This window comes from Urtica dioica, chromosome 4, assembly GCF_054948205.1.
Source record: "Urtica dioica subsp. dioica isolate 48M chromosome 4, U.dioica_male_clone48M_v1_H2, whole genome shotgun sequence".
Taxonomy (NCBI): domain Eukaryota; kingdom Viridiplantae; phylum Streptophyta; class Magnoliopsida; order Rosales; family Urticaceae; genus Urtica; species Urtica dioica.
In genome coordinates, this window is record NC_142759.1 from 5,807,849 (window position 1) to 5,833,428 (window position 25,580).

The following is a 25,580-nucleotide window of genomic DNA, read 5'->3' on the forward strand; positions in this document are numbered from 1 at the left end:
AAGTAAACACAAGCAAATAACTAATAAGTGATATTCAAACTTCCGGTAGTTATATTATGTAAATTATGTTGCCATGTGTTTGTGAGTTATAATAAATATTAATACTACTGGATATTGTGTGAAATATAAGCTGTGTATAACATGTTATTTATTCTGTATTGTTTTCCGTAATTAGGGATTTGCATACCACTTAATCTGTAATGGATTGTATCTATATTTTGTACATATTTGGCCTCACTGCGCAAAGCATCTTCACAAGCACACACAACATAATCCAAAAAATATCGCCCAGAAAAATAAAAGAAATTGCGATTAGTTGAGCAAAAAAAAAAAAGACTATACAGTACGAGCCAAGTTGAATTTACATGTCACCATAGCTAAAAATAATAAGGATACTAAAGTAATCCAACAAAACGAGACTATACAGTCAGTGACACTCTCAAAAGACCTTCCAAATGGTTGTCTGATAACACAGCATATAAAGATGAAAAAAGTCAAACAAACATACACAACCAAAGAAGAATATTACCTAGAAAAATGGAAGGAAATGCAATTCGTAGCCAAGCCAACTATACACAAGATCATACTGAAAAATAACAAGAACGCAAAGGCAATCCAACAAACCAAAAAAAAGAAACGAAATCATACAGACAGTGAAATTGTCATACTACAAGCATTCAAATGGTTGTCTAATAAAACACTACACAACAATAAAAGAATATTGCCCAACAAATGAAAGAAAATGCAACTAGTATCAAACCAGGTTTGAAAAGAAAAAGAAAAAGAAAAAAAAACACGCCAAGCCAAGACACCCATACATATTACAATAGTGGAAAATAACAAGAATGCTAAAGCAATCTAACAAACCAATACTATACAACCATTGACATTCTCAAACTATGAGCATTCAAATGGTTTTGTGATATCACAACATATAAAATTGAAAAAAAAAACACAGCCCTACACACTAATCATTATCGTGCACCATCATATATAACTAAATTATATACATATATCATATGATACACTAGAAACTCACAACCACATATAATACCCCAATACTCTCGACCAAATCACAAATAAAGTCATTATAATATGGCTTTTTTCAATTACAAAAATGAAATTTTCTAAAAAGGATGTTGAATGGCATTATAGAGTATTGATGATATTAACAAAAACATAATGAGAAAGGACCGAACAGAAAAAAATATTAATTGCAAAATGTTCTAGATGTCACCGCCTCTTTTCCATTATTAATAATAAAAAAAAACGGAAACTACTAACAAACCTTTTTTGTCCACCGAAACATACGCAGATATATATACTTACAGGAAACCTATCACGTTGGCTCCCTCGTGATGAGTACAGGTCTCTGTCAAGGTTATTTAAGTCGAGCAGCGGGGTTTTAACATGGCTACAGCCCTTCTTAAGATCATGAACTAGGAACCAAAATATCAGGAAAAAACAAAACCAAACAAAAGAAATAAAAGTGGCACGAGTACACGGACATGCATACACTGATCGTGGCACGGGGTACATGGACCTACATACACTGATCCTCACCTGTCATGGACTATTCGAAGCCAATGGATCGATTGGTCATGTCCTCTAAAAAGTTTCTCAACTATATTCCAAAGTCTGCTGCTCAAAACTCTTTCTTTCTACCAATTTCATCTTTGTAATAGATTTATCATCAAGCCCACAACACCATATCCAGATACTAGTGAATCAAACTAAACAAAAAGAATATAAAATATATGTTTTACCCGGTTCCTTTGATTCACTGCCGTTCTCCATTAAGTGAATGTCCATCCTCCCATTCCAGATACTAGTGTATCAAACTAAACAAAAAGAAAAAACATAAAGAATATCAAATATATGTTTTACCCGGTTCCTCTGATCACTGCCGTTCTCAACGAAGTGAACTGCGAATCCTCCCATTCCAATATCTGCTGAGAATTTCTCTGACTGCATTGTCAGCCGTTCTCCAATGAGCTGTCGTGTGGTCGTGGAAACACAATGAGATGGCCCTACTAATCGGTTGTTGAGATGTGGTATACCGATCGGAGGAGTCTCTCGAGCGAGGAGGTTTGAACCCCTGGTTGGTATGGAAAATTCATTTATTGGATGTCTTTCAAACGTAGACATAATTAAACAAAGGACCGAAAAGATAATCATTACTACATAGTGTCGAATAACAAACAATTTGTAATCGATCGCCACAACGGAGCGGATATCAAGATTTACACTTTCAAAAAACATTCTTTTATGGGTAAGAAGTATACCTCAAAGCTTAAACTTGCAATAAAAATGTTCCAGAAACAGTCATGTCAAACCCTGCACACCAACTTCATACAAGTTACAATAAAATCATAATGTCAGATTTCGATGTTGAATATTTTTCAGCCCCAAACATCAAAGCAAGACAGACAATATAAATCATAATCAATCAATAGAACGGTATTCATGGAGACAATTACTTGCTTAACACTCACAAACGCGATATTAACACTACATTGCACAAACCAATGCTTCATTTTACGGGTTCTGCCAAAGCTTTTAGAATAATAGCGAACTTATGTACATGAGAAAAAATTATCAATTTTGCTTTAATAGATCGATAAAAAGCTAAAATCCATTCAAGGAGAGAAATCTCTTTATTCTCTTAATTTATTATCCGATTTACATTTATGGCTATTTATTTATAACAAACCATATATAGTTTAAAAGAATGCTATAAATCAGGAAAAACACAACATACAAAAACCTAATTCAAATGACTAAGCTGTGTGGTTTTACAAAAGCAATGTAATGAAAGTCAACAAGTATTAGAGATTGAAATCGAAAGGAATATGTAGAAACTTACAATGTCCATTGACTCCAAGAACTGAACATATAGTCCTCGTTCTCTCTAACCTATCTCTTGTAACCCTCCATTACTTTGCCACATCTTTCAGCACTAGCTAGTCCATTGACTAAGCTGTGTGGTTTTACAAAAGCAATGTAATGAAAGTCAACAAGTATTAGAGATTGAAATCGAAAGGAATATGTAGAAACTTACATTGTCCGTTGACTCCAAGAACTGAACATAGTCCTAGTTCTCTCTAACCTATCTCTTGTAACCCTCCATTACTTTGCCATATCTTTCAGCACTAGCTAGTCCATTGACTAAGCTGTGTGGTTTTACAAAAGCAATGTAATGAAAGTCAACAAGTATTAGAGATTGAAATCGAAAGGAATATGTAGAAACTTACATTGTCCATTGACTCCAAGAACTGAACATAGTCCTCGTTCTCTCTAACCTATCTCTTGTAACCCTCCATTACTTTGCCACATCTTTCAGCACTAGCTAGTCCATTGACTAAGCTGTGTGGTTTTACAAAAGCAATGTAATGAAAGTCAACAAGTATTAGAGATTGAAATCGAAAGGAATATGTAGAAACTTACATTGTCCATTGACTCCAAGAACTGAACATAGTCCTAGTTCTCTCTAACCTATCTCTTGTAACCCTCCATTACTTTGCCATATCTTTCAGCACTAGCTAGTCCATTGACTAAGCTGTGTGGTTTTACAAAAGCAATGTAATGAAAGTCAACAAGTATTAAAGATTGAAATCGAAAGGAATATGTAGAAACTTACATTGTCCATTGACTCCAAGAACTGAACATAGTCCTCGTTCTCTCTAACCTATCTCTTGTAACCCTCCATTACTTTGCCACATCTTTCAGCACTAGCTAGTCCATTGACTAAGCTGTGTGGTTTTACAAAAGCAATGTAATGAAAGTCAACAAGTATTAGAGATTGAAATCGAAAGGAATATGTAGAAACTTACATTGTCCATTGACTCCAAGAACTGAACATAGTCCTCGTTCTCTCTAACCTATCTCTTGTAACCCTCTATTACTTTGCCACATCTTTCAGCACTAGCTAGTTGACCCGAGAACGGTCTCATCCCATGTATGATGATCTTCAGCGCTTATGGGGACAAAGATCCAATCGTTGCTGTAGGAGATTCTGATATTGCCGAGAAAAATGAAAGAAAATGCGATTAGTACCGCAATCCAGAGAAGAAAAAAAGAAAAAGAAAATAAAAAGCCAAGCCAACTATACATGCGAGTGAAGTTAATGTTACATGTGACCATAGTAAAAAAAAAAAAAAGTAAAACAAAAGGATACTAAAGCCATCCAACAAACCGAGAGTAACAATCAGTGAAATTCTCGAAGACCTTCCAAATGGTTATGTGATATCACAACATAAAGGACCAAAAAAGAAAATTGTCTAGAAAATGCAATTCATAGCTAAGCAGAGATGAATTTTTTTTTTTTTTTTTTTTTTTTTGGTAATAGGCAAGCCAGCTATACACAAGACCATACTGAAAAATAACAAGAACGGAAAGGCAATCCAACAAACCGAAATTATACGGACAGTGACATTGTCAAACTATGAAGCATTCATATAGTTGGCAGATAAAGCTGACAAAGAAAAAACAATGCACAACCAGAAAATAATATTTCCCAACAAATGAAAGAAAATGCAATTAGTACCAATATAATAGTGAAAAATAACAAGAATGTTAAAGCAATCTAACAAACCAATACTATACAATCGGTGACATTCTCAAACTATGAGCATTCAAATGGTTTTGTATAAAGTTGAAGGAAAAAAAAAACACATCCCATTACACGCTTATAATTATCATGCACCATCATATATAACTAAATTATATACATACATTATATGATACACTAGAAAATCACAACCACCTAGATATAGCACCCAAACCTCTCGACCAAATCACAAATAAAGTCATTATGATATTGATTTATTCAATTGCAAAAATAAAATTTTCTAAAAAGGATTCTGAACGGCATCACAGAGTCTTGATAATATTAACAAAAACATAATGAGATCGGATGAGTAAAAAGGGAATACTGCATTAAGCAGTCATCTAAATTATGAAACACACATGGATAGGCCATTAATTGTAAAATGTTCTAGATGTCACCGACTCTTTTCCATTATGAATAACATTAATACGAAAATATAGGTAGATACATATACTTACAGAAAACCTACCACGTTGGCTCCCTCGTGATGAATATAATGGGATCTACGTAAAGTTGATTGTTGGGAGTGTTTCAACAAATACGGGTATCTTAAGATCATGGCTCCAGTCCATCTTGAGATCATGAACTAATTGATATTTGATATGGGCTGAGCCTGGAAACACCAGCTACCAATTTAATAACACCATTGCTCTTCCACGGTGGTCTATATCTTCATTCGTATTGTTGACCAGACCATGGAGAATCCCAGCCACGACGGTCTCGATTAGACAAACTGATATACTATAAAATTTTGACTGCAAGAAAATAAAAACATACTATATCGCCAGTTTATGGAACCAATACGGCCGATATTTTTGTGGTTTACTTTATTAACAACAACAATAGTGTTTTGCACCTGCCTTCACAGGAACACAGATATTCCGGTTCCGGATTTAGCCGACATAGAACTTCCAATTCTAGTGTATGTTAAAAATGTAACTAACATAACTAAAGAGGAAACAAACTTTAGAGTTCTATATACAGTTTGCAAGAAAAAATTAGAAGCAAGTATTAGTATTACCTCAGAATAGTTGTTCCCAGAAACCTCCAATTGCAGTGCTAGGATCAAGGGGGGCTTTGAACGCACTCATGCATTTGTCAGAAGAGGAGAAGTGCTTAACATACAAGATAAGACAAATTGTAAATTCAAAAGGTAGCTTTTTACAAGACATACAACAGCATAGTTACTTCGTAAAACATACCTCAAAGCAATACTTTAGGTGCTCAACTCCGCCAAAGTTATCAAAATTTTCTGGATCCATCTTAAAGTACTGTCATCAAAATATAATGTAAGTTATGACATCAAATTGATTTAAAATATATATATATATATATATATATATTATATAATATTCTGGAAGTATGAAATTGTTATTATGGTCGGTTAATGAGGCGAATAAGAAGCATGAAAATCATCCCTGTGAAACAGGAATCCTCTGGATAAGTACGAATTCTACCTGCAAGACACTCTGGGTGGCAAAATCTTGGTCCAGTGGCTTCATACATATATCATCAAGAGATATTCCTGGTCCATAAAAGTTTGCTCTGATTCCATCCTCCTGTGGCAGACAAAACAATTTATAAATAAATAAATAAAATACAGTAAGTGAGTAGATATTAAATGGAAGGACTCCGATTCAGCTCATACAAATTATTTTAAAGAGTTTCTGTTGGAAGATCACATACCTTTTTCTGTATTTCAAAAAGTAACTTAATATTATCCTTTGTCACAATACTTGGTGACTTGCCATTGGCATCTGGAATAGTTGCTAATATAAGCTGAGGAGAAAGATAACACGGGATAGTAATAAAAGTTTAAATGATATGAAAGAACACCAAATAATGAAATTCCAAATAAATTCAACATTCTTATCTTGTTAGGCAATTGCCGATGTCGCAGCATTCGCGGGTTGGCTATCTTGCCTTGTGAAAGATCATTGTAAATTCCACAAATTATGATATATAATTCATATATAAACAAATGCGTGTATGTTAAAACACATAAAAGCTTTATATAAAAGTTTGTTTTTAGATTCATAATTGGGTAAGTAAAAGACCATTTATATTTATTCCTCTTAAAAAAATCACAGTTGACAGTGATAAATAAGGTTATATAAACAAGTGAATACAAACGTCACATACACTGTAGATTCCCCAAACAAAGTCCCAGCATTCACGGGTTGGCTATCTTGTCTTGTGAAAGATAACTGTAAATTCCACAGATAACAATATTTAATCAATACATAAACAAATCTTTATATTTTAAAACACATAAGGAAAAAAAAAAAAAAAAAAAGCTGACCGAGTTTTAGATTCAGAATTGGGCAAGTGTAGACATAATAAGACCAGTTATATTTTAGTTTCTGTAATAAAAATCACAATTGACATTAAATCAACAAGGTTATATAAACAAGTGAATAACATTTCACAGACATTGTACCCTGGACCTCTTAGGCCGCCAAAATTCAGATTTTGAAAGATTATGTCGAGATGTGAAAAATAAACGCACAAACAAATACTCTTTTTAGAATTTAGATACTTTCAGACAATATCAAGACTAAGAAAATAGAGTGATATATATTGCGTATACATATATATATATATATAGAGAGAGAGAGAGAGAGAGACAGACAGACAGACAGACAGTGGCGGATCCAGACTCGGAAGGCGGGGGGGGGTGGGGGGGAGGGGGGGGAGGGGGGGCCAAAACTGAATTTTGGCTGGAAAAAAAAAATTTAAGCCTGAATTTTTTTTGGGGGGGGGGCCCAGGCCACTTGAGGCTACAACGTGGGAGGCAACGTAGACTGTAACCCGTTGCAGATTACTCTATGCCACAAACAGAGAGTGGGAGAGGTAGTCAACTCCACGCGGTTTCTGTTCCAGTCCAGGAGAATGTTGGCTACATGGCTAAACGGCGCCTTAACCTGTTAGTCATTGTTATAGGCTAGAATTATAAGAATGTATTCCTTAATAGAGTAGTAAAGAAGAAGCTACTAAACAGTTAAACCTGAAAGAACTATTTAGTAAATAAAACAAGGGACGGTTTCAGCTTTGTCTGATAAGAAGAAATGACACCACAGTCGTGGGTCGGCTAGGACAATGATTCGGGTTTAGACTCCACTATGTGAAACCAACATGTCACAAAAGAAATTAAGACATTAATACTAAAGCAAGAAATAGGAGACCTAAATTCTCTTTCAGGCTTTAAAAATAATACTACAAATACTCATCACGGAATATACATGAAATTTTCAGTATGATTCTACAAGAATTTAGAAATCTTCAACTAGAAAAGAGACTTCAATTTCTTCGTTTGTTCATGGGATAAATATTTTTTTAGAAACCCTATAGTATAAGATGCAACTAAACAAAAAGAAAAACATAGACAAAAATAGCATATTTTACACCTGGTTTCTCTGATTTACCATTTTTCTCAACTAAACAAGTAAATGATCCTCCCACATCCCAAACTAATCGGCATTAAAAAAAGGGCTATGAGGATCAAAGCTGTAGTAGTTTCGGGGAAGTAGTTCTTCAATGAGGAACACGGTGAGAATTATGATGGTGAGGGTTATGATGGTGATGATGATGATGATGGTGATGATGATGATGGTGATGATGATGATGACAATAATGTCATTGCTAATTTGTTATTGAGATCTGGTCCGTCGATCAGAGGAGGAGTTGCTGGAGCGGGGCATATTTGAACCCCTGGTTGATATTGACATCATGAAATAAAGGACCCAAAAGACAAAATTTGTTACTAGGTCTGTATAGAAATAACTAGCGGTGCAGAGTTAAGAAGACAGTTTGGTAATTCAGATTAAAATGAGTCATTTGGTAACAAAATAAAAAATGGTGAGAACCGATTCAAACCTCCTAACGCCTAATCTTCTTCGCTTTTTCTCGCCACAGTGGATCTCGCTCTGCACCGGCAGACTTGCCCAGAATGATACAAGATGAATAAATGATTTATATGCTTCCAATGAAAGCGTCACAGCTGGCGTCATATGACCAGCTCCTGCGCTGCAGAGCACAAAGAGATAGAATGTGGACCCAAGTCCGATGGTCATAACTTTATAAAAAAAGAGAGAGTTAGTAAATAGTAATAAAATGAATAAATTACCACTCTGATCTCCATGTCTCTGCGATGCTCTATAATAGCCCGCTGCTCGACTGAACCAACCAGATCTTCCAGTTACGCTTTCAATGCCGACAAACCCAAGAGCGTAACTCGTGAAATGTTAGCTTCATGAAAAGTAATACAAAAGAAAGTATGAGATATAGACAATGAATAGGATAATACGCGATGCTCTTACATCCAGATTGAAGAATAAAACAATGGCATGTTAATGTCCTTTTCCAACCTTTATTGAGCATCAGTTATTAATTAAGTACATGCCCAAAAACCTAAGAACGTTTGTGTTAGGTTATTTGGCACGTGTACTTAAATCAGATATCCAATACAACAGAACCTGAAAAGGGATAATTCATTCGAAGCCACCTGAACTATATTTGAGACCTTGTTGGTCGTAGTGTTTAGGCCACAAACCATGGAGAGCTCTTTGAAATTTTGCAATACCTGAGAGTCATTACAATATCAAATGAAAAAAGAAAACGGTTAACTAATCTTTTACCTAAATGCATTCGCAGACTTTGGTTCGCAGAAACTTGTTGTTTGCCAACCAGCTCCAATAATATTACAAATGAAATCAGATTATAATAAAATGACATGTTTAAACAAAAATCGGAAATACCATCGAGTTATTTGTCAAAAACCACAGAGCATGAATTTGTCATTGGTCAAAAACTATAGAGCATGAGTTCAGTTGTTAATCTTTCACATGTGATTAAAAGATATCTTATGTGATGAAACTGACAGGCCTTGTTTTTATAAATACTACAAACGAAATAACATTTTGCAGACATGGGTATAGTAACAAAATATAAAGGAAGTGGATCATAAGCTAAACTTTTTTTTTTGCTCGAAATGGATCATAAGCTAAACTTGGATCACAATTAACTTATGAAAAACGCTGAATACTTCAACAGACATCTCAAATGAGAATGCATGCCTTAACATCACCCATCTCTAAGAATACAGTCCAGTCAAAGAGGATACGTTGAAAATACAAACATACGACAATAATATATATATATATATATATATATATATATATATATATATATATATATGTTCTTCAACAGATAGATCCTTCAATAATTCACCAAGTTTTTATCTTCACCATTTATATTTAATGGGAGCAACGGTCCAGTATGTTACCTCAATAAATTATGCATATTCTTTCAAGTATCGATAGAGTCTTACCAAAGTATTCAAATAAACTAGACTGACCAGATATATTCTACGCAACAAACAGAAATCTATGTCGCGGTCGTCGTTCTAGACAAGAATATCGTTCGCGGTAGTCAACTCCACACGGTCGCCGTTCCAGCTCACAAAAATGTTGGCTACATTGCTGAACGACGCCTTAAACCAACATTAATGCTTTACCTGTAAATCACTGTCACTAGTTAGAATTATAAGCCTATATTCCTTAATAGAATAGTAAAGAAGAAGCTGCTAAAACAGTATTTTATAGGCAATAACAACTTTCCCAATCACCTCCACAACAACGCACCCGCCCAATCACCGCCGCACTAATCTCGAGCATCTCCTGATAGAAAAGAGAGTACACGATCTTCATTTGTTGGCAGCATTACCAAAATTTTAGAAACAAAATACAATTATGATATGCATAGAACCTGAAATACCAAACACAAGAACCTGTCAGGCGGTGAATACAAACGATTCAGGTAATAACAGCAACCCAGTCTTCACGAATTCTCTCCTAAACCCGCTGGGGACGGCGTCGGGGAATGAGGGCTTGTCTCCAAAGCGTGTCTCTATCTCCACCCCGCTCTTGCCTGAGCACTGATCTCGGGCTTCTCTACCACCGGAGCCCCAACGGAGGCTCTGATCCACCAGGCAGAACGGGAAGCAGAGACCTGTTGAAGGTGGTGCGACCCAGCCAAACCTGTTGGTTGACCACCGACTCCAGGCTCAGACATAAACAAGTTTGAGTATCCCATTAACTGAACGTGGTGGACCGACGAGCTTCTGATCTCTATCTCCACTACGCTCAGCCACCGGAGCCCCGACGAAAGCTCTGATCCACCAGCCGGAACGGGAAGCAGAGACATGTTGAAGATGGTGCGACCCAGCCAAAGCCGTTGGTCGACCACCGACTCCAGGCTCAGGCATAAACAAGTATGAGTATCCCGTTAACCAAACATGGTGGACCGGCGAGCTTACGATCTCTATCTCTAACCGGAGCCCCAACGAAAGCTCTGATCCACTAGCCGGAACGGGAAGCAGAGATCTGTTGAAGGTGGTGCGACCCGGCCAAAGCCGTTGGTCGACCACCGACTCCAGGCTCAGGCATAAACAAGTATGAGTATCCCATTAACCAAACGTGGTGGACCGGCGAGGCGAGCTTCTGTCGGGGACGGCGTCGGGAATGAGGGTTTGTCTCCACAGAGTGTGTCTCTCCACTGCGCAATTGTCGGAGCACTGCTCCGCCACCGGAACCCCAGCGGAGGATCTGATCCACCAGCCAGATGGGAAGCAGAAACCTGTTGAGAGTGGTGCGACCTTGCCTACCCGGGAAATCTCGTCGATTGACCACCGACTCCAGACTCAGACAACGGGAGGAGTATCCCATCTGAACATGGCGGCTTCCACTGGGGTCGGCGCTAGCGACAGTGTCGTGGGTGAGCGGCGACAAAACCCTAGTTTCCATTTAAACCCTAAATCAAAGAAGAGATGAAACTCTTTAGAGAAAAGGAGAGAGGAGAACGATGAACTAGAAATCTGTTTGGGAAAAAGAAAAAAAAAACGTACCATTCCTTTTTAGCCGGAGCACCGCCGCACTGTCCGCCACCAGAGGCTCTGATCCAGCAGTCGGACGGGAAGCAGAGACCAGGTTATGGTGATGCGACCTAGATCGACCACCAAATCTAGGCTCAGACAACGGGAAGAGTATCCCGTAACCGAACACGTTGGACCGGCGAGATTCCGGCGGAGTCGGCGCAAGGATCAGCCGTGTGAAGCCGGCGAGGAGAGACTGCAGTCTAGGAAATCGAGGGCATCAAAACTCTAGATCAGCGTAGTTTTCATCTGAAAACTACAACCGAAAAAAAATCAAAGATACTTTAGAGAAAAGGAAATTAAAGAGGAACCAGAAACTAAGAGCTGAGGAAAGTAAAACAAAACGTACCATCCCGTGGAGACAACAGCGCAATTGGAAAAACCGTAGATCGTCAGAATGGAAGAAGAAAGAGTTTATTTATATGTTCATCAAAGCAGCGCGATCTCTATTTATATGTTCATTAAACTTGGCGTCCAAATTAACGCGCATTGGTTTTTCTTTATTTATAATTTAATTATTATACGCGGTCATTGTATTTCACTAATTGAAGTGCAACGGGAAGTTCCTTTAAAAAAAAAAAAGTGCAACTGGAAGAAAACCAACAAACTAATCTCCTGCATTTAATGTGGTCTTCCTTTGCATTCAATGTGGTCTTCGGTCCTAATTTAGGCTATCATGAGGGTAATTATGTAAACTTATCAACTCATTTCAGTCTAATTTTTTTCATTTAAAATTACCTGCCAAAGTCTCTTAGTAAAGACCAAGGTTTGAAATCTCGCGCGAGATGAGGGTATCTCGCGCGAGATCTCGTTTCTCGCACCTCTGCGAGAGCGAGATGAGTATATCTCGCGGTATGTATTAAATCTCGCCGTCTCTCGCAATTTCTCGCGCTTTCCGCGCAATTTCTCGCACTTTCCGCGGGAGAAAATGAATATCTCGCGAAAAGACTTAAAAATATGTTAAAAAAAATATTTAAAAAATGTTAAAAAAAAAATTTAGACTGTTTTGGGTATGCCAAAGTCATTTCAAATAGCACAAGATGCGAGATACCCATTTAGTATCTGCTAGCTGCGCCATTACCACAAGCACAAGATGTGTTTTCCCACACCCTCTCACAGTGTATATGGTAATGTATTAGATTTTAACTTCTATCCTATGTTATATAGTCTTGGTTTGTACTTTGTACTATGTTTGGTAATGTAATTTGTACTTTTTCTTTTTACAATTTGCAAATTAATATCTAAGTGATATCAAAATTAATTTCGTGAAAGTACAATATTTATAAATCAATATCAAAATTACTCTAAAAATTCTAATTCACAAATTAATATCAAAATTACTCTCTAAGTGTAATATGTTTTTAAATGATATTAAATGATTTTTAACATACTAATAATATTTATAAGTATCAAAATTCATTAGGAGAAAATCAAACAATTTTTATTAGTATCCTAAACCCATTAATTTCACTTGCAACATATGTATGTATTGTAATTTTTTTTAAAAATTACTTATTGTCCAAATACCCCGCGGAATACCATTTTATTTGCGGTATACCTCGCGGAATGCGAGTTACCACGCGGTACGAGATACCCTCAACGTTCGTCAAATACCGCGGAATACCCTGGTACGAGACGAGATACCCTCAAAATTTAAAGTGCGGTAAGGTTGCGAGATACGAGATTTCAATCCTTGGTAAAGACACAAAATCCTTCACGAGTAATAATATTATTATTCTTTACTCTAAATTTTTTTTATTATATTTTACATACAGTAGTAATTATTATTACTAACTTATAATTAGTCATGTTATTCTTTTTTTTCTCTCTCTAATCATATGTTAAATTTTTTCTCACGTGATGAACAATGAGCATTGAGTGAGATATTTAATTTATTTAAAAGTGCATGTCGAATTAATTAAAAAAATATAAACATTGTCTAAATTTAATATTTTTTTAATGTAGATTTTAAGGAATAAACTTAATTTTTTCATATTGTATAGGCAAAATCCGCTCAAAACCCCACAGAGAGAACTAACACTCTTGGCTATGGAGAAAAAGCCGCCGGCGACCGCCAGTGGTGGTGAGTACATCCACCAACACCAGTTTTAGCTCTTGGGTTCAGGCCACAACTAGGACAAAGCGTCCCTTTTAAAAAATAAATAAATAAATAAACTCACTCTGTTAACACTGAATGAAAATGTTTTGATTGAGATCCTTCTTTTATTGATTGGTGATATAGGCTGATGGTCAGACTAGCTTTGTTTCAGAATAGTAGAAAGGCGAGACATTGAACGAGCGCGATAAAATGAAAGACTCAGCTCCGCGTAACAAACTCGGGTCGAATCAGATGAATCAAGAAGGAAGAGTAATGTATGAACTTGAACAGTTTCGGAGAAAATGCGAGTAAAACAATCTCCAAGCCAGAATGGTTGCGAAGGGTTCAACCTCAACGTGCAATGATCGAACTGCCGAGTAAAATGCTTGGTTTGTTTTTTTTTTCTTTTTAATATATTAGTTTGAGTAAGTTTGTTTATAATTTTTTAATCTAATATCTGAAGTATTTGTAAGAGAGTTCATTGAGCTTATTGTCAGAGCACAGAAGCGGTACACATGCACGTCCGGTCCATAGCTCCGAGTGCTCGATATAACCTTCCGTTAGGTTTTTCGTCCGAAGAATGAGATAGATTGTAGGTTTGTTTGTTTATTTCTATTTTTAAAACAGTAATTCCCTAAAGATCATGGGGAATATTTTTGATATCTGTCTTATAACTATGTCAATTGTGACTAAACCTTTGTTTGATGAATGAACATAGACGGTCATCTAAAAGTTAAATTGTCAAATTTATTGCATAACATGAATACCTATATTAGTGATTCTAAGTTCAGTGCTGGTTGATTTTGAACTAGTCGTGGAGGTAAATTTTAAGGTTTCAAACATGTTTCGACTCGTGATATGAATTTTGTAATATTCGAAACCAACGACCTCGGGTTTTTTAACCACGTGATCTTACTTACAATTTTAAGGTTTCAAACATGTTTCGACTCGTGATATGAATACGTATGTTTTGAGTGGCAATTTTAGGAGCAATGTTTTTTATGTTAGTAATTTTTATTTTATATATTCACGTAAAATACAGATTTTTTTTTTTCACCCAATTAAGTCGTGAATATCACTTAAAACGATGTTATAGTCTGGCTGGATGCTAGCACATGTAATATGATTTTCAACACTAACCACCAAAAGAAAAATTATTGGTTTTAAAACCAGAAACTTCACATCTCCAATTCACAGAGAGAAACGCGCGTTTCAAATTCAATTCACACAGAAATCCCACCGACTAACTACACTACACTGAATATCATCATACCTTGTTTTTTTGTTTTACAAATATAAAAACGAGCTTCAATTCACACAGAAATTCCACTGACTAACTTTAGTACTCTGAATATCATCATACCCTGTATTTCTGTTTTACAAAGATAGAAGCTCTTGAAGATAAACACACATAAGCATCTGTTACACCAACTTGTTCGCGAATAATTACTTCAACGAGCTTCGTACTGAACAACTGCAAATCAAGCCAAAGTCACAGGTTATACATTTGTTTATAACAATTAGCATCGAAAGGAAACTATTTACATAGTTTATTAAAGTAACTGAATATAGGTTAGCTTAAAATTAAAAAAATAAACACACATAAAATCATCAACTGAGCTTTTGTTTTATAGATGTTTGGTGTGAAGAATATAATACTGACACAAATTTTCTACGATGGGGCGAGCCGGTAAGCAATATAGCTAATGGCTCCAAGAAAAAAAAAACATATAGCAGACAAAAGAATTGGAAAGAAAATACAACAGATATAAAAAGATAAGCAGTGGTTTTGAGGAACAAGAACCGTACATTTGTTGTATAAAGAATAAGCACAATTCAAGGCAAACCTCATAGGAGCTTTGCCTATATGAAATTACACTTGTTTGTTTCAAACCTCTGTCATACTCATAGCATCTTTGACTATATCAAATTAGAAGTATGGTTTTGAGGCTATACATACATATATGTGTGTTCATATAGTTATGAAATTGGAGTTAAGGAGAGAGAAAGTACTGCGACGGGTGCGCTTCTTGTACAAGATGCGGTAACCGCACTCGCGGCACTGTATCACATCCCCCGGCTTCAGAGTGTTTTCCATTCCACAGTCTACAATACCAATATCACCATTATTAATTTGATATCATCATTTTAATAAGGTTTCATAAAAAGAGAAATTAATAGTAGTCATATATAGCAGCAAGCAAGTGTACCTCCACAGATGTAACTCACTGGGTCTGGCTGAGGATCCATCTATCTCTACACACACCAACAACAATATATGAAATCATTCAATAAAAAAAACATTACAAACCCAAAAGAATAAACGCTCTGATTTTCTGGTTCTATAATTACAAAAGAGGGTCAAAGAACGAAAACAAGGGTAATTTGAAGTCCATAATTCGATAAGAGCAGTTGTGTTATTATTCTTAACAGAAAGCGAAGCAAGCGAGAGAGCAAAATTAGCTCCAAACTTGTCTCAAAGGTTTAAGTCAACTGAAAAAAATAATCTCCCCATGAAAACCACAGAACAAGATTTAATCATGAAAATAATCACCCCTTTTCTCTCTTAGACGATTACCCATTTAAATCAATCGAGAGAATAACAAGAAAACCCAACGCAAATCGACAATACGAACCTGACGACGGTTGGGAAAAGGAAGACGGCCTGAAGGGAATGGTCGAATGAACATGTGTGTCTTTGGTAAAATAGGTAGGGTTGTATTTTTTTCTGAGAAATTTCATTACTTTTACTAAACTGCCCTTATAAAAAAACACCCTCTCTCTCTAACTTATTTAGTAGCTTTTTGTCATTTCTGAAAAATACTAATCTTTTAAAATAAATTCGAATCCTAAAAAACTTAAAATACATATATATATATATATATATATATATATATATATATAACTTTTCATAATTAAAAAAAGAATATAATTTAGATAAAATAATGCTCTAAAAAATTTTAATTGTTAAACTTTTAGTTAGTGTTTCTAAGGTCAAAATATAATTGTGTTGATTTATTTTATAAAATTAACAAGATATTTCAGTTAGTAAATATTTTTAGTAATTTAGGTGGTAAATTTTATTAAAAAAAAATATTTTAAAAAAGACCGAATAAACTTCTAAATCAATACTTAAAAAAAACTAAGTTAGTGATTACAATTGAAAAGATTAGGAACTAAAATATCACAATCACAATTTTTTTATTTTTTTGGGTAAAAAAGAAACCAATAATTAAGTAAAGAATGACATCTTTACCCCCCTTGTATTATGTATCATGGTGGTTGTATCATTGTGGTACATAAATTTTTATTTCTATTTTTATGGTGTTCAAATTTCAAACTTTTTTTAATCACTTTTAGTTCTTCGGTCAATTTTTTTACGATTTTGTAAATTAAGTTGGCACATGTTGCACACGTGACTGAATAAAGAAGGATAGTATAGTAATATCGCAATAAGCAACTTAAATAAAAGAATAAAAGGATTTCAATCCACCAACGATGATCAAATGAGTTGTTGATTATATGAATATCCTTATTAAATTAAATATAATTTTTTTTTTAACCGTGGACGGTACCACGAAATTTTATTAATAAGCACTCACTTGTGGCGGAGGAAAACCGTGGTTACAGAGATATTTCTTAACAAATAAACAGGAAAAAAAAAAGAAGAAGGTAAAGAATATAGATTACACAAATTTTTTATGATATCTATATCTTGTGCCATCTTTTACAATCAAAGATCGAATATGAGTCGGTAAACTATCAGAGGTTTAACTATCCACAATTCTTGATCATGTTCCATCGACATCCAATATACCAAAGAGGTTTAACTTTACCGGTAACAAAATCAACAAGGACTTTTGAATCACTCTCAATGGTAGTGATATCCGCCCAAAATTTCGAGAGGTTGAGAATGCTAGTTACCAAACTTTCCGTCTCCGCATCCAGACTATTTGTAGCCTTGATCGGACCTGCAAAACCACATATAAACGTACCTCTTCCATCACGAATGATACCTCCGACTGCCCCATAACCATCGCGGAAAGCACCATCAATATTCAACTTAAAGCCTTCGTTCGGCGGCTTCCATGAAAGCCACGTAGCGCTGCAAAGTTTATTATCAAGATGTTGTCGTGGTCTATCTGATCCACGGCAGAGGCTATTGATCAATCTCTATCAATTTTCATAGCCAAGAATACCCAAATATTTCTTTCAATTTACACAGCAAAAAGTTCGAACATTTTTATCAATTTCGATGACCCAAACAATGAACCCCTTTAAGAACCTCTCCAACCCCTCGGACTTTGCCATCGTCCTCTGCTCTACCTTTGCCTTCAATCGATGACGAGCCAAATGCTGTCGTACTCTCCAACCCCTCGAAGTCTCATGGCCGGTGCTTAACAACCTCCACAGCACGGTGGGTTTAGTTGACGTACTTCGTCGGATCAGTCTCGCCGAAAACGGGACTATCAAGTGTAAATGATTTGCAGACTCTAAAACAACATTCAGTTTCCAATCCCTTGAAAAATACCATTGACCACAAAAGGCCAACTCCTTTATTTCTCGAATCTCAGTTGAAGCAAGTTTCGTTTCGGATTTTTCATTTCGGAGGCATCTCTCAACGATATTGTTTTTTTGGTTATGTCCAAGTACGAGAAGAAGAAAAAGAAGGCGATGAGATTGAGGTATAGTGAGGATGATGGGATCGAAGACGAGGAAGGCAAAGCAGCTTTTGTTGGAAAACCCTCTCGTGGTCGACTTCCTCGGCGGCGAAACTACGGTGCGTTGGTGGTTGATCTTCGACCTCGTCTTCTGCTCTGACTCCGCCTTCGATCCATGACGAGCAAAATGTTCTATCACCCTCGTCCAGTAAATTTGATCGAAAACAAAGTTATGATTTTTTTTTGGTGTTTGTACGTACAGGCATTCATTTGAATGTCTGTCTTCGTTTCTTGTAAGAAGAAGTGTTTTCTTTCACGAGGGACAGCCGGTGAGATACTAGAGGAAGGTGGAGATGACGTCAAGTCCGCATGGCCTTTATGGGTTGGGCGGCAATTACAATGGGAAGTGGGTAAAATCGAAAAAGAACGAAGAAGAGGGGAGAGAGAGAAAAAAAATGAACTTAATATACTTTTTTAAACTCTTATTCTTTTTTATTTATCAAAATTCAAAACAAAAGAAAATTATTTTAAAAACGATGGCAAAATAATAATTTTCTTTTTTAGAGCCGTGTTGGGCACGTTATCATTTAACAACTGCTAAAAATTACTCAAAAAAAAAAAAAACAACTGCTAAAAACAAAAGTTCACCATTGAAAAAAAAAAAAAAAAAAACTACGTACTTTCTTAGAAGCGCGACATAAAATACTACAGTGGCCTTCTCTCTCCTTCCCCGCTTCTATGCTTCCTTCTCCGTCAGAAGCTCACTTTTCCTTGTCAGGTAATCTCTCTCTCTCGCTCTCTATCTCTCTCTCTCTCTCTCTCTCTCTCTCTCTCTCTCTCCTTGTTGAGCGAAACGAGAATGTGAATGTGCTTTTTGTTACTCCTTGTTCCGCGCGCGCTCTTTGCTTATCTTTTCTTTTCTAAGCCTCTCCGTTTCTATCCATTTTCTTAGTGCTCTTTCTTTCTCGTCTCATGAGCGACTCCAAATCCTGAACCATTTGGTTATCTTATGTGCCTTGTATTTCCAGTATTCTATTAGGTCTTTCTATTAGAGATTTATATTTATATGTTTCTTGTCAATTACTCGTAGAAAGAAGAAACAAATGATCGTTCTGATATTTGTCTTTTTTGCCTTCCAGGTGATTGACAAAATGTCTATAAGAAAATAAGAGCCGCTCAACTCTATGGCTCTCCTTGGCCCCTGTTGATCTTGGTTAGTTTTTTGGGGGGTCATATTCTACAGTACTTGATGTGACACTATCTATTTCATGTTAACTAAATTTATTGATTTTTTTTCCCTTTCAAATAATAATAAATAGCTTGAGAATCGCACAAATAATCAGGTTGAGTATATTTTTTACCATATTGCAGTTGGATTTTTGACATTGTATTTGTTTTCTTAGTTTCAGATCCGTTAGAACTAGAATGACTTGCTGAGTCTCATTTCATAGAATGCTGTGTTGCCATTTTCTTTATATTCCTCTGATATTTGTGTGAAACTTGGATGACTAATTTTCTGTAAATTAAAGCTTGATTATAGGTCATCTTTTTTTCTTTCTTACCATCAAACAAGTAGATAGGAACTCCATCCATGGCCTTCTAAATCTTATGGTCTTGTTAGTCTAAATATATATGTTTGCCATATCGTGTTTAACACCTTGAATCACGCATTGTTATGTTCTTTAGACAACTATCAATACTTTCAACATTCCAGATTATCGCAACTTAAAAAAAAAAAAAAAAAAAGATGATCAGAAACTGTTTTCGCTGAAATCCCACTCCCTCCATCACACCCGTCGTAACTCCACTGAAATCTCCGTCATCATTTCGGCGAAAAACGACAACAAAAGAGAAGATCAGAAACTGTTTTCGCTCTCCGTTCAACGTCAAACTAATATTACTCCACCAGAAGTGGAGGAGTTAGACATGTCCTATCTGTGGAGCAGATTTAAAAATCATAAATATCAAAGAACCCGCCACATCGACCTAATCGGGTCCTCGAACGGCCTCGTTCTTCTCGCCAAGCTGCTTAGCTTCCAGTCCGTAGACTTGATATTGTGGAACCCAGCCACAAGAGAATATAGAGTTCTTACAGATCCTGTAACCGAAGACGGTGATTTCTACAAAATTGAGTATAGGATTTTACGTCAAGAGTGACGATTACAAGGTGGTACGAGTAGATCAGACGTGGAAGATAATTGCACCACGTCGCTTAGCAAGAGAGCCAATTTGTTGAGGAAGCTCGAGCCTCTCTTCGGACTCTGGCTCTGGGATATCACACCTTGCGGTACGAGAAGTATCTATGAGAAACTATCTCAGCGCGATACCTGACCGATGTGCCTGGTTATTATTCCGTGGAAGACACAAAAAAAGGGATCAATTTTCAGGTGGAAGGACTCACCGGGTGTGATTGTGAGTGATCCGATCGGGAACAACACGTATGATTTTTGGGTGATGATCAAGAATGACGATGATGGTAACGTTGGTCCAAGCTTTTCGCGGTTAATATTCGCCCTGAGATTCTTGGAGTTTGGAGCGACCGGTCTCTGATCATTCAGAAAAGCAACGCCAGCAGCGAGCTTGTTCTGTGGGACCCACAAACGGACGATGACGGTGACAACTGTCTCGGGCTCATGGAAGTACTTGACCCTTTTTGGCGCTTCAGTGCTGTCATCGACTACGTTCCCACCTTGGTCTCAATCTTCCCAGATCCTTGATATAAGTCGATCAACTTTTAATAAATATCGAGTATTGACTAGCTATTTCTTTTTGCTACTTTAGTATAGTTTATGTTGCTCTCTGGCACTTTATATTTACTACATGATATGTTGAAGATTACAACAAACTATATATATATATCAGCAGTGATATGCTTATTACCAAATATGTACAAAAACAGAGTTTATTAGAGTGATATATATATATATATATATATATATATATATATATATGTTGAATATTCAGTTGACTTAGACTTAGGAAGGGTAGTTAGGTAATTAGTTATCTTGAATAAGCTTTAGAAAATTTGAATTCGTTTTGTACGGGAAAACACAGGGCAAATCAAGACAAACAGAAAAAGAGAAAAGAGCGAGAGAGTTGTGAGGATTGGGATTATTCTCGGGTAGTTCTTTCTTCTTCTTCATCTTATTTCTTAGGTTTGTGAAGCTCGGATTGTGAGCTATCACAGGGGTCTTGATTGTGTTGTACAGGGTATCTGAGATTCATAGTGGATACGAACTCTGAGAGAGGAGTTCCGGGGATTAGGCGAATTGCTGAACCTCGTAAACAAATTTGATTGTGTTCGAGTGCGTGTTTGTGTGTTTTGGTTCGTGGTTTGACTGATCGGAAATCAACAATTGGTATCAGAGCTCTTGGTGGAGAGCGATCTTGTTCCTGATCAGTCCAAACCCAAGACGACGCAACTCTGGCGAACGATCAAGACAAAGACTCGGTGGTTCTTGAGCCGACTCGCACCGTCAAGAAAGACGAAGAAGACACCGGAAAAGAATCTGCAGTAACCATCGCCGCCCAAGCGAATCAAGCAATTCAAATCTGCAGAGAATCTTGGCCAGTGTCAAATATGAGGATCGACATCGACAAGTTCGATGGACATGGTGATTACAGGATTTGGAGGAGAAAGATTAGGGCACTCTTGGCACAACAGCGTCTTCTCAAAGCAATCGAAGATCCTATCGTGTGGCCCGAAGGAACTACTGAAGAACAGAAGAATGAGGTACTTGAAACTGCAACTGGTACTTTGATTTTTCATCTATCAGATTCGATAATACGACAGGTCGATAGAGAAGATACTCCAGCCAAGATTTGGAAGAAACTGGATGAACTCTTCCAAGTCAAATCTCTGACGAACAAGATTTTTCTGAAAGAGAGACTCTTTGGCTACAAGATGAGCCACTCCAAGTCTCTAGACGAAAATCTCGACGACTTCCTCAAGATGACAATCGAATTAGCCAACTCCGGAGAAAACGAGAGTCTCAGCGACGAGAATCAAGCGATCATTATTCTCAACTCGCTTCCAGAGACCTACAAGGAAGTCAAGAACGCCATCAAATATGGTCGCACAGAAATCTCTCTGGAAGAAGTTGTATCTGCACTCAAATCCAAGGAGTTTGAGTTGAAGGCAGAGAAAGGCCATAACTCTAGTGGTGAAAGCCATTATGGTCGGGGCAGGAGTCCTACAAGGTCAAGCGGCGATCATTCCCAAAGTAAAGCAAGGGGGCAAAGCAACTCTAGCAACAAGAATTCCAAGGGCAAGAGTCAGCAAAGAAGCCAGTCAAAGTCCGGAGATAAAGAAACAAGAACTTGTTATCATTGCAAGAAACAAGGACACCTGAAGAAGGACTGCTATTCTTGGCTCAAGAAACAGAAAGACAAAGACTCAAAAGGGGAAGTGCAAGGGAATGACTCAGCTAACTACAGCGACGGATATGACAGCGGAGAAGTACTCATGATGTCACACAGCCTCCCAAGAAGCGATTGGATCCTGGATTCAGGGTGTACTTACCATATGACATTCAAGAAAGAATATCTCTCAGATTTCAAAGAAATCGGTGGAGGAAAAGTGGTACTTGGAAACAGCGACACTTGTATGGTTGAAGGCATAGGAAATGTCACCATAAAGATGTTCGATGGGTGTCAAAGAATCCTAAAAAATGTCAGGCTAGTTCCGAGTCTCACAAGGAACCTAATATCTTTAGGTGTCCTAGATGATTTAGGCTACTCCAACAAGATTGAGAATGGAACGATGAGGATCTCAAAGGGAGCGCTTACTGTGATCAAAGGTCAGAAGGTTGATGGCTTGTATCACCTGATTGGTGACACCATTACTGGCATAGCTGCTGCAACAAACGAGTCGCCAGAAGATCAACGAGCAAACTTGTGGCACAAGCGACTTGGGCACATCAGCGACAAGGGGCTTCAAGTCATGAAGGAACAAGGCTATTTTGGAAAAGAGAAAATAAGCAGAGTGGATTTCTGTGAGCATTGCATGCTGGGAAAGCATCATAGACTCAAGTTCAAAACCGGTCACCACAACTCAAGTCAAGTCCTCGAGTATGTTCATTCGGATTTGTGGGGTCCAGAGAGGAATCCAACTCATGGCGGTAACATTTATTTTCTGTCTTTAGTCGATGATTTCTCAAGAAAAGTCTGGGTTTATCTTTTGAAAAATAAAAGTGATGCTTTTGAAAAATTCAAAAACTGGAAGATTCTTGTAGAAAACCTGACAGATAAAAGAGTTAAAACTCTTAGGACAGATAATGGCTTAGAGTTTTGCAATGAGTTGTTTGATAATTTTTGCAAAGAATCCGGCATTCAAAGGCACCATTCTGTTAGGCTAACTCCTCAACAGAATGGAGTTGCTGAAAGAATGAACCGGACTCTACTTGATAAGTCGAGATGTATGCTGTTTAGTTCAGGTTTGTCAAAGAACTTTTGGGGTGAAGCTGTGGTCACAGCAGCGTATCTGATCAACAGGAGTCCCTCAAGCGCAATCGAGTTCAAAACATGTGAGGAAAAATGGTCAGGTATACCTCCTAATCTAAACCACCTGAGATCCTTTGGTTGTTTGTGTTATGCTCATCAAAAAGAAGGAAAACTTGACCCTAGGGCTGTTAAGTGTATCTTTCTAGGATATCCTCAAGGAACTAAAGGTTATAGACTGTGGTTAGTTGGACAAATAGGTTTTAAGACTATTAACAGTAGGGATGTTGTGTTCAAAGAAACTATTTTTCCTTGCTTGAATGATCCTGCTAGTATAGGGAGTGTAGATCCTATGAGTACTAACCCTGCAGATACGATGTCAAGTGAGATTACTATTGGTTTGAATCAGCGAGACAATAGTCAGGTGGAGCGTGTGACTCAAACTGTCCAAGAAATGGACACAAGTCAAGAACTCAGCGCCAACCAAGATGAAACCACTGAAGTTAAAGAATCAGATAGATCAGATTCTCCTCAAACACCCACCAGCTACCACCTTGTCAGAGACACAACAAGAAGGGAGTCAAAGCCGGTGGAGCGATATGGTTTCTCAGCCTACACGGAGCTACTTGCCTATGCGTTCATGACAGCAGTAGAGATAAACAAGACAGAGCCAGAAACATATCAACAGGCTGTGAAGTGCAAGGAAGCTAAGAAGTGGCAGTTAGCCATGAATGAAGAAATGGACTCCCTACACAAGAACAGCACGTGGGAAATTGTCAAGCGGCCGAAGAATCAGTCTACTGTGGCGTGCAAGTGGATATATAAGATAAAAGAGGGCTCAACCGATTCAGAACCTGTAAGATATAAAGCAAGGCTCGTGGCTAAAGGATTCACTCAAAAGGAAGGAGTGGATTACAATGAGATTTTCTCGCCGGTTGTGAAGTACAAGACAATCCGGCTCATGCTCTCGTTAGTCACGCAGTTTGACTTTGAGCTTGAACAGATGGACGTCAAAACGGCGTTTCTTCATGGGGACTTAGACGAAACCATCTACATGGAGCAGCCCGACGGGTTTGAAGTTCAGAAGAAGAGTGATATGGTGTGTCTTCTGAAAAAGTCACTCTATGGACTCAAACAGTCCCCTAGACAGTGGTACATCAGGTTTGATACCTTTATCACGTCTAGAGGGTTCTGTAGAAGCTTCTATGATACATGCTTGTACTTTAGAGGGACTGAGATTGATGAAGCCGAGTATTTGCTACTGTATGTGGATGACATGCTGCTTATCAGCAAGCAAAAGTCAAAAGTGGAGCAAATGAAAAAGCTGTTGAGTTCAGAGTTCGATATGAAGGATATGGGAGCAGCTGGAAAAATTATGGGAATGAGAATTGAAAGAGATAGAGACAAAGGAAGTCTATTCCTAAATCAGCAAGGGTATTTAGAGAAGGTTGTGGACAAATTCTCGGTCAGGGGGTCAAAGTTCACTAGCCTACCTCTAAGTGCTCATCTGCAGTTGTCTAAGTCTCAGTGCCCGGAAAGTGATGAAGACAAGAGGTTTATGAATGATAAGCCGTACTCAAATGCAGTGGGGTCAGTCATGTATGCAATGACGTGTACCAGGCCTGACATGGCTCATGCCATCAGTACACTCAGCAGGTTCATGGCAAACCCTGGAAAGGCTCACTGGTTTGCAATTCTGGGAATGCTCAAGTATATTGCCAGTTCTACACGTACAGGTCTCAGATACGTGAAGAACAAGTCACAGGAAGTCACAGTCGAAGGGTACGTTTACTCGGATTATGCCGGAGACAGAGACTCGAGGAGGTCAACCTCAGCATACTA

The 25,580-nt window shown here is 37.3% G+C and overlaps 1 protein-coding gene and 2 long non-coding RNA genes across 3 annotated transcripts; 1 reads left to right on the forward strand and 2 right to left on the reverse strand.

The window, feature by feature from the left end:
* Nucleotides 1-1,189: 1,189 nt before the first annotated feature.
* LOC149399682 (uncharacterized) lies at nt 1,190-11,938 on the reverse strand. Its single transcript, XR_016296457.1, has 21 exons — nt 11,890-11,938; nt 11,514-11,796; nt 10,398-11,419; nt 10,236-10,287; nt 9,966-10,124; nt 9,114-9,191; nt 8,736-8,857; nt 8,486-8,635; nt 6,912-6,972; nt 6,296-6,816; nt 6,067-6,168; nt 5,812-5,880; nt 5,079-5,364; nt 3,834-4,015; nt 3,641-3,752; nt 3,448-3,559; nt 3,255-3,366; nt 3,062-3,173; nt 2,867-2,980; nt 2,286-2,337; nt 1,190-2,098 (listed from the first exon to the last, which is right to left on the reverse strand). It is a non-coding gene; the product is annotated as an uncharacterized LOC149399682 (long non-coding RNA).
* Nucleotides 11,939-14,774: 2,836 nt separating this feature from the next.
* On the reverse strand, nt 14,775-16,365 carry NRPB12 (DNA directed RNA polymerase, 7 kDa subunit). The gene is made up of 4 exons (XM_089612542.1): nt 16,275-16,365; nt 15,849-15,894; nt 15,652-15,744; nt 14,775-15,112 (listed from the first exon to the last, which is right to left on the reverse strand). Exons 2-4 carry the CDS (start codon nt 15,886-15,888, stop codon nt 15,090-15,092), a joined length of 156 nt encoding a protein of 51 aa, XP_089468668.1. The 5' UTR covers nt 15,889-15,894; nt 16,275-16,365; the 3' UTR covers nt 14,775-15,089.
* A 2,610-nt stretch (nt 16,366-18,975) lies between these two features.
* LOC149399684 (uncharacterized) lies at nt 18,976-19,684 on the forward strand. Its single transcript, XR_016296828.1, has 2 exons — nt 18,976-19,077; nt 19,439-19,684. It is a non-coding gene; the product is annotated as an uncharacterized LOC149399684 (long non-coding RNA).
* The last annotated feature ends 5,896 nt before the right edge of the window (nt 19,685-25,580 follow it).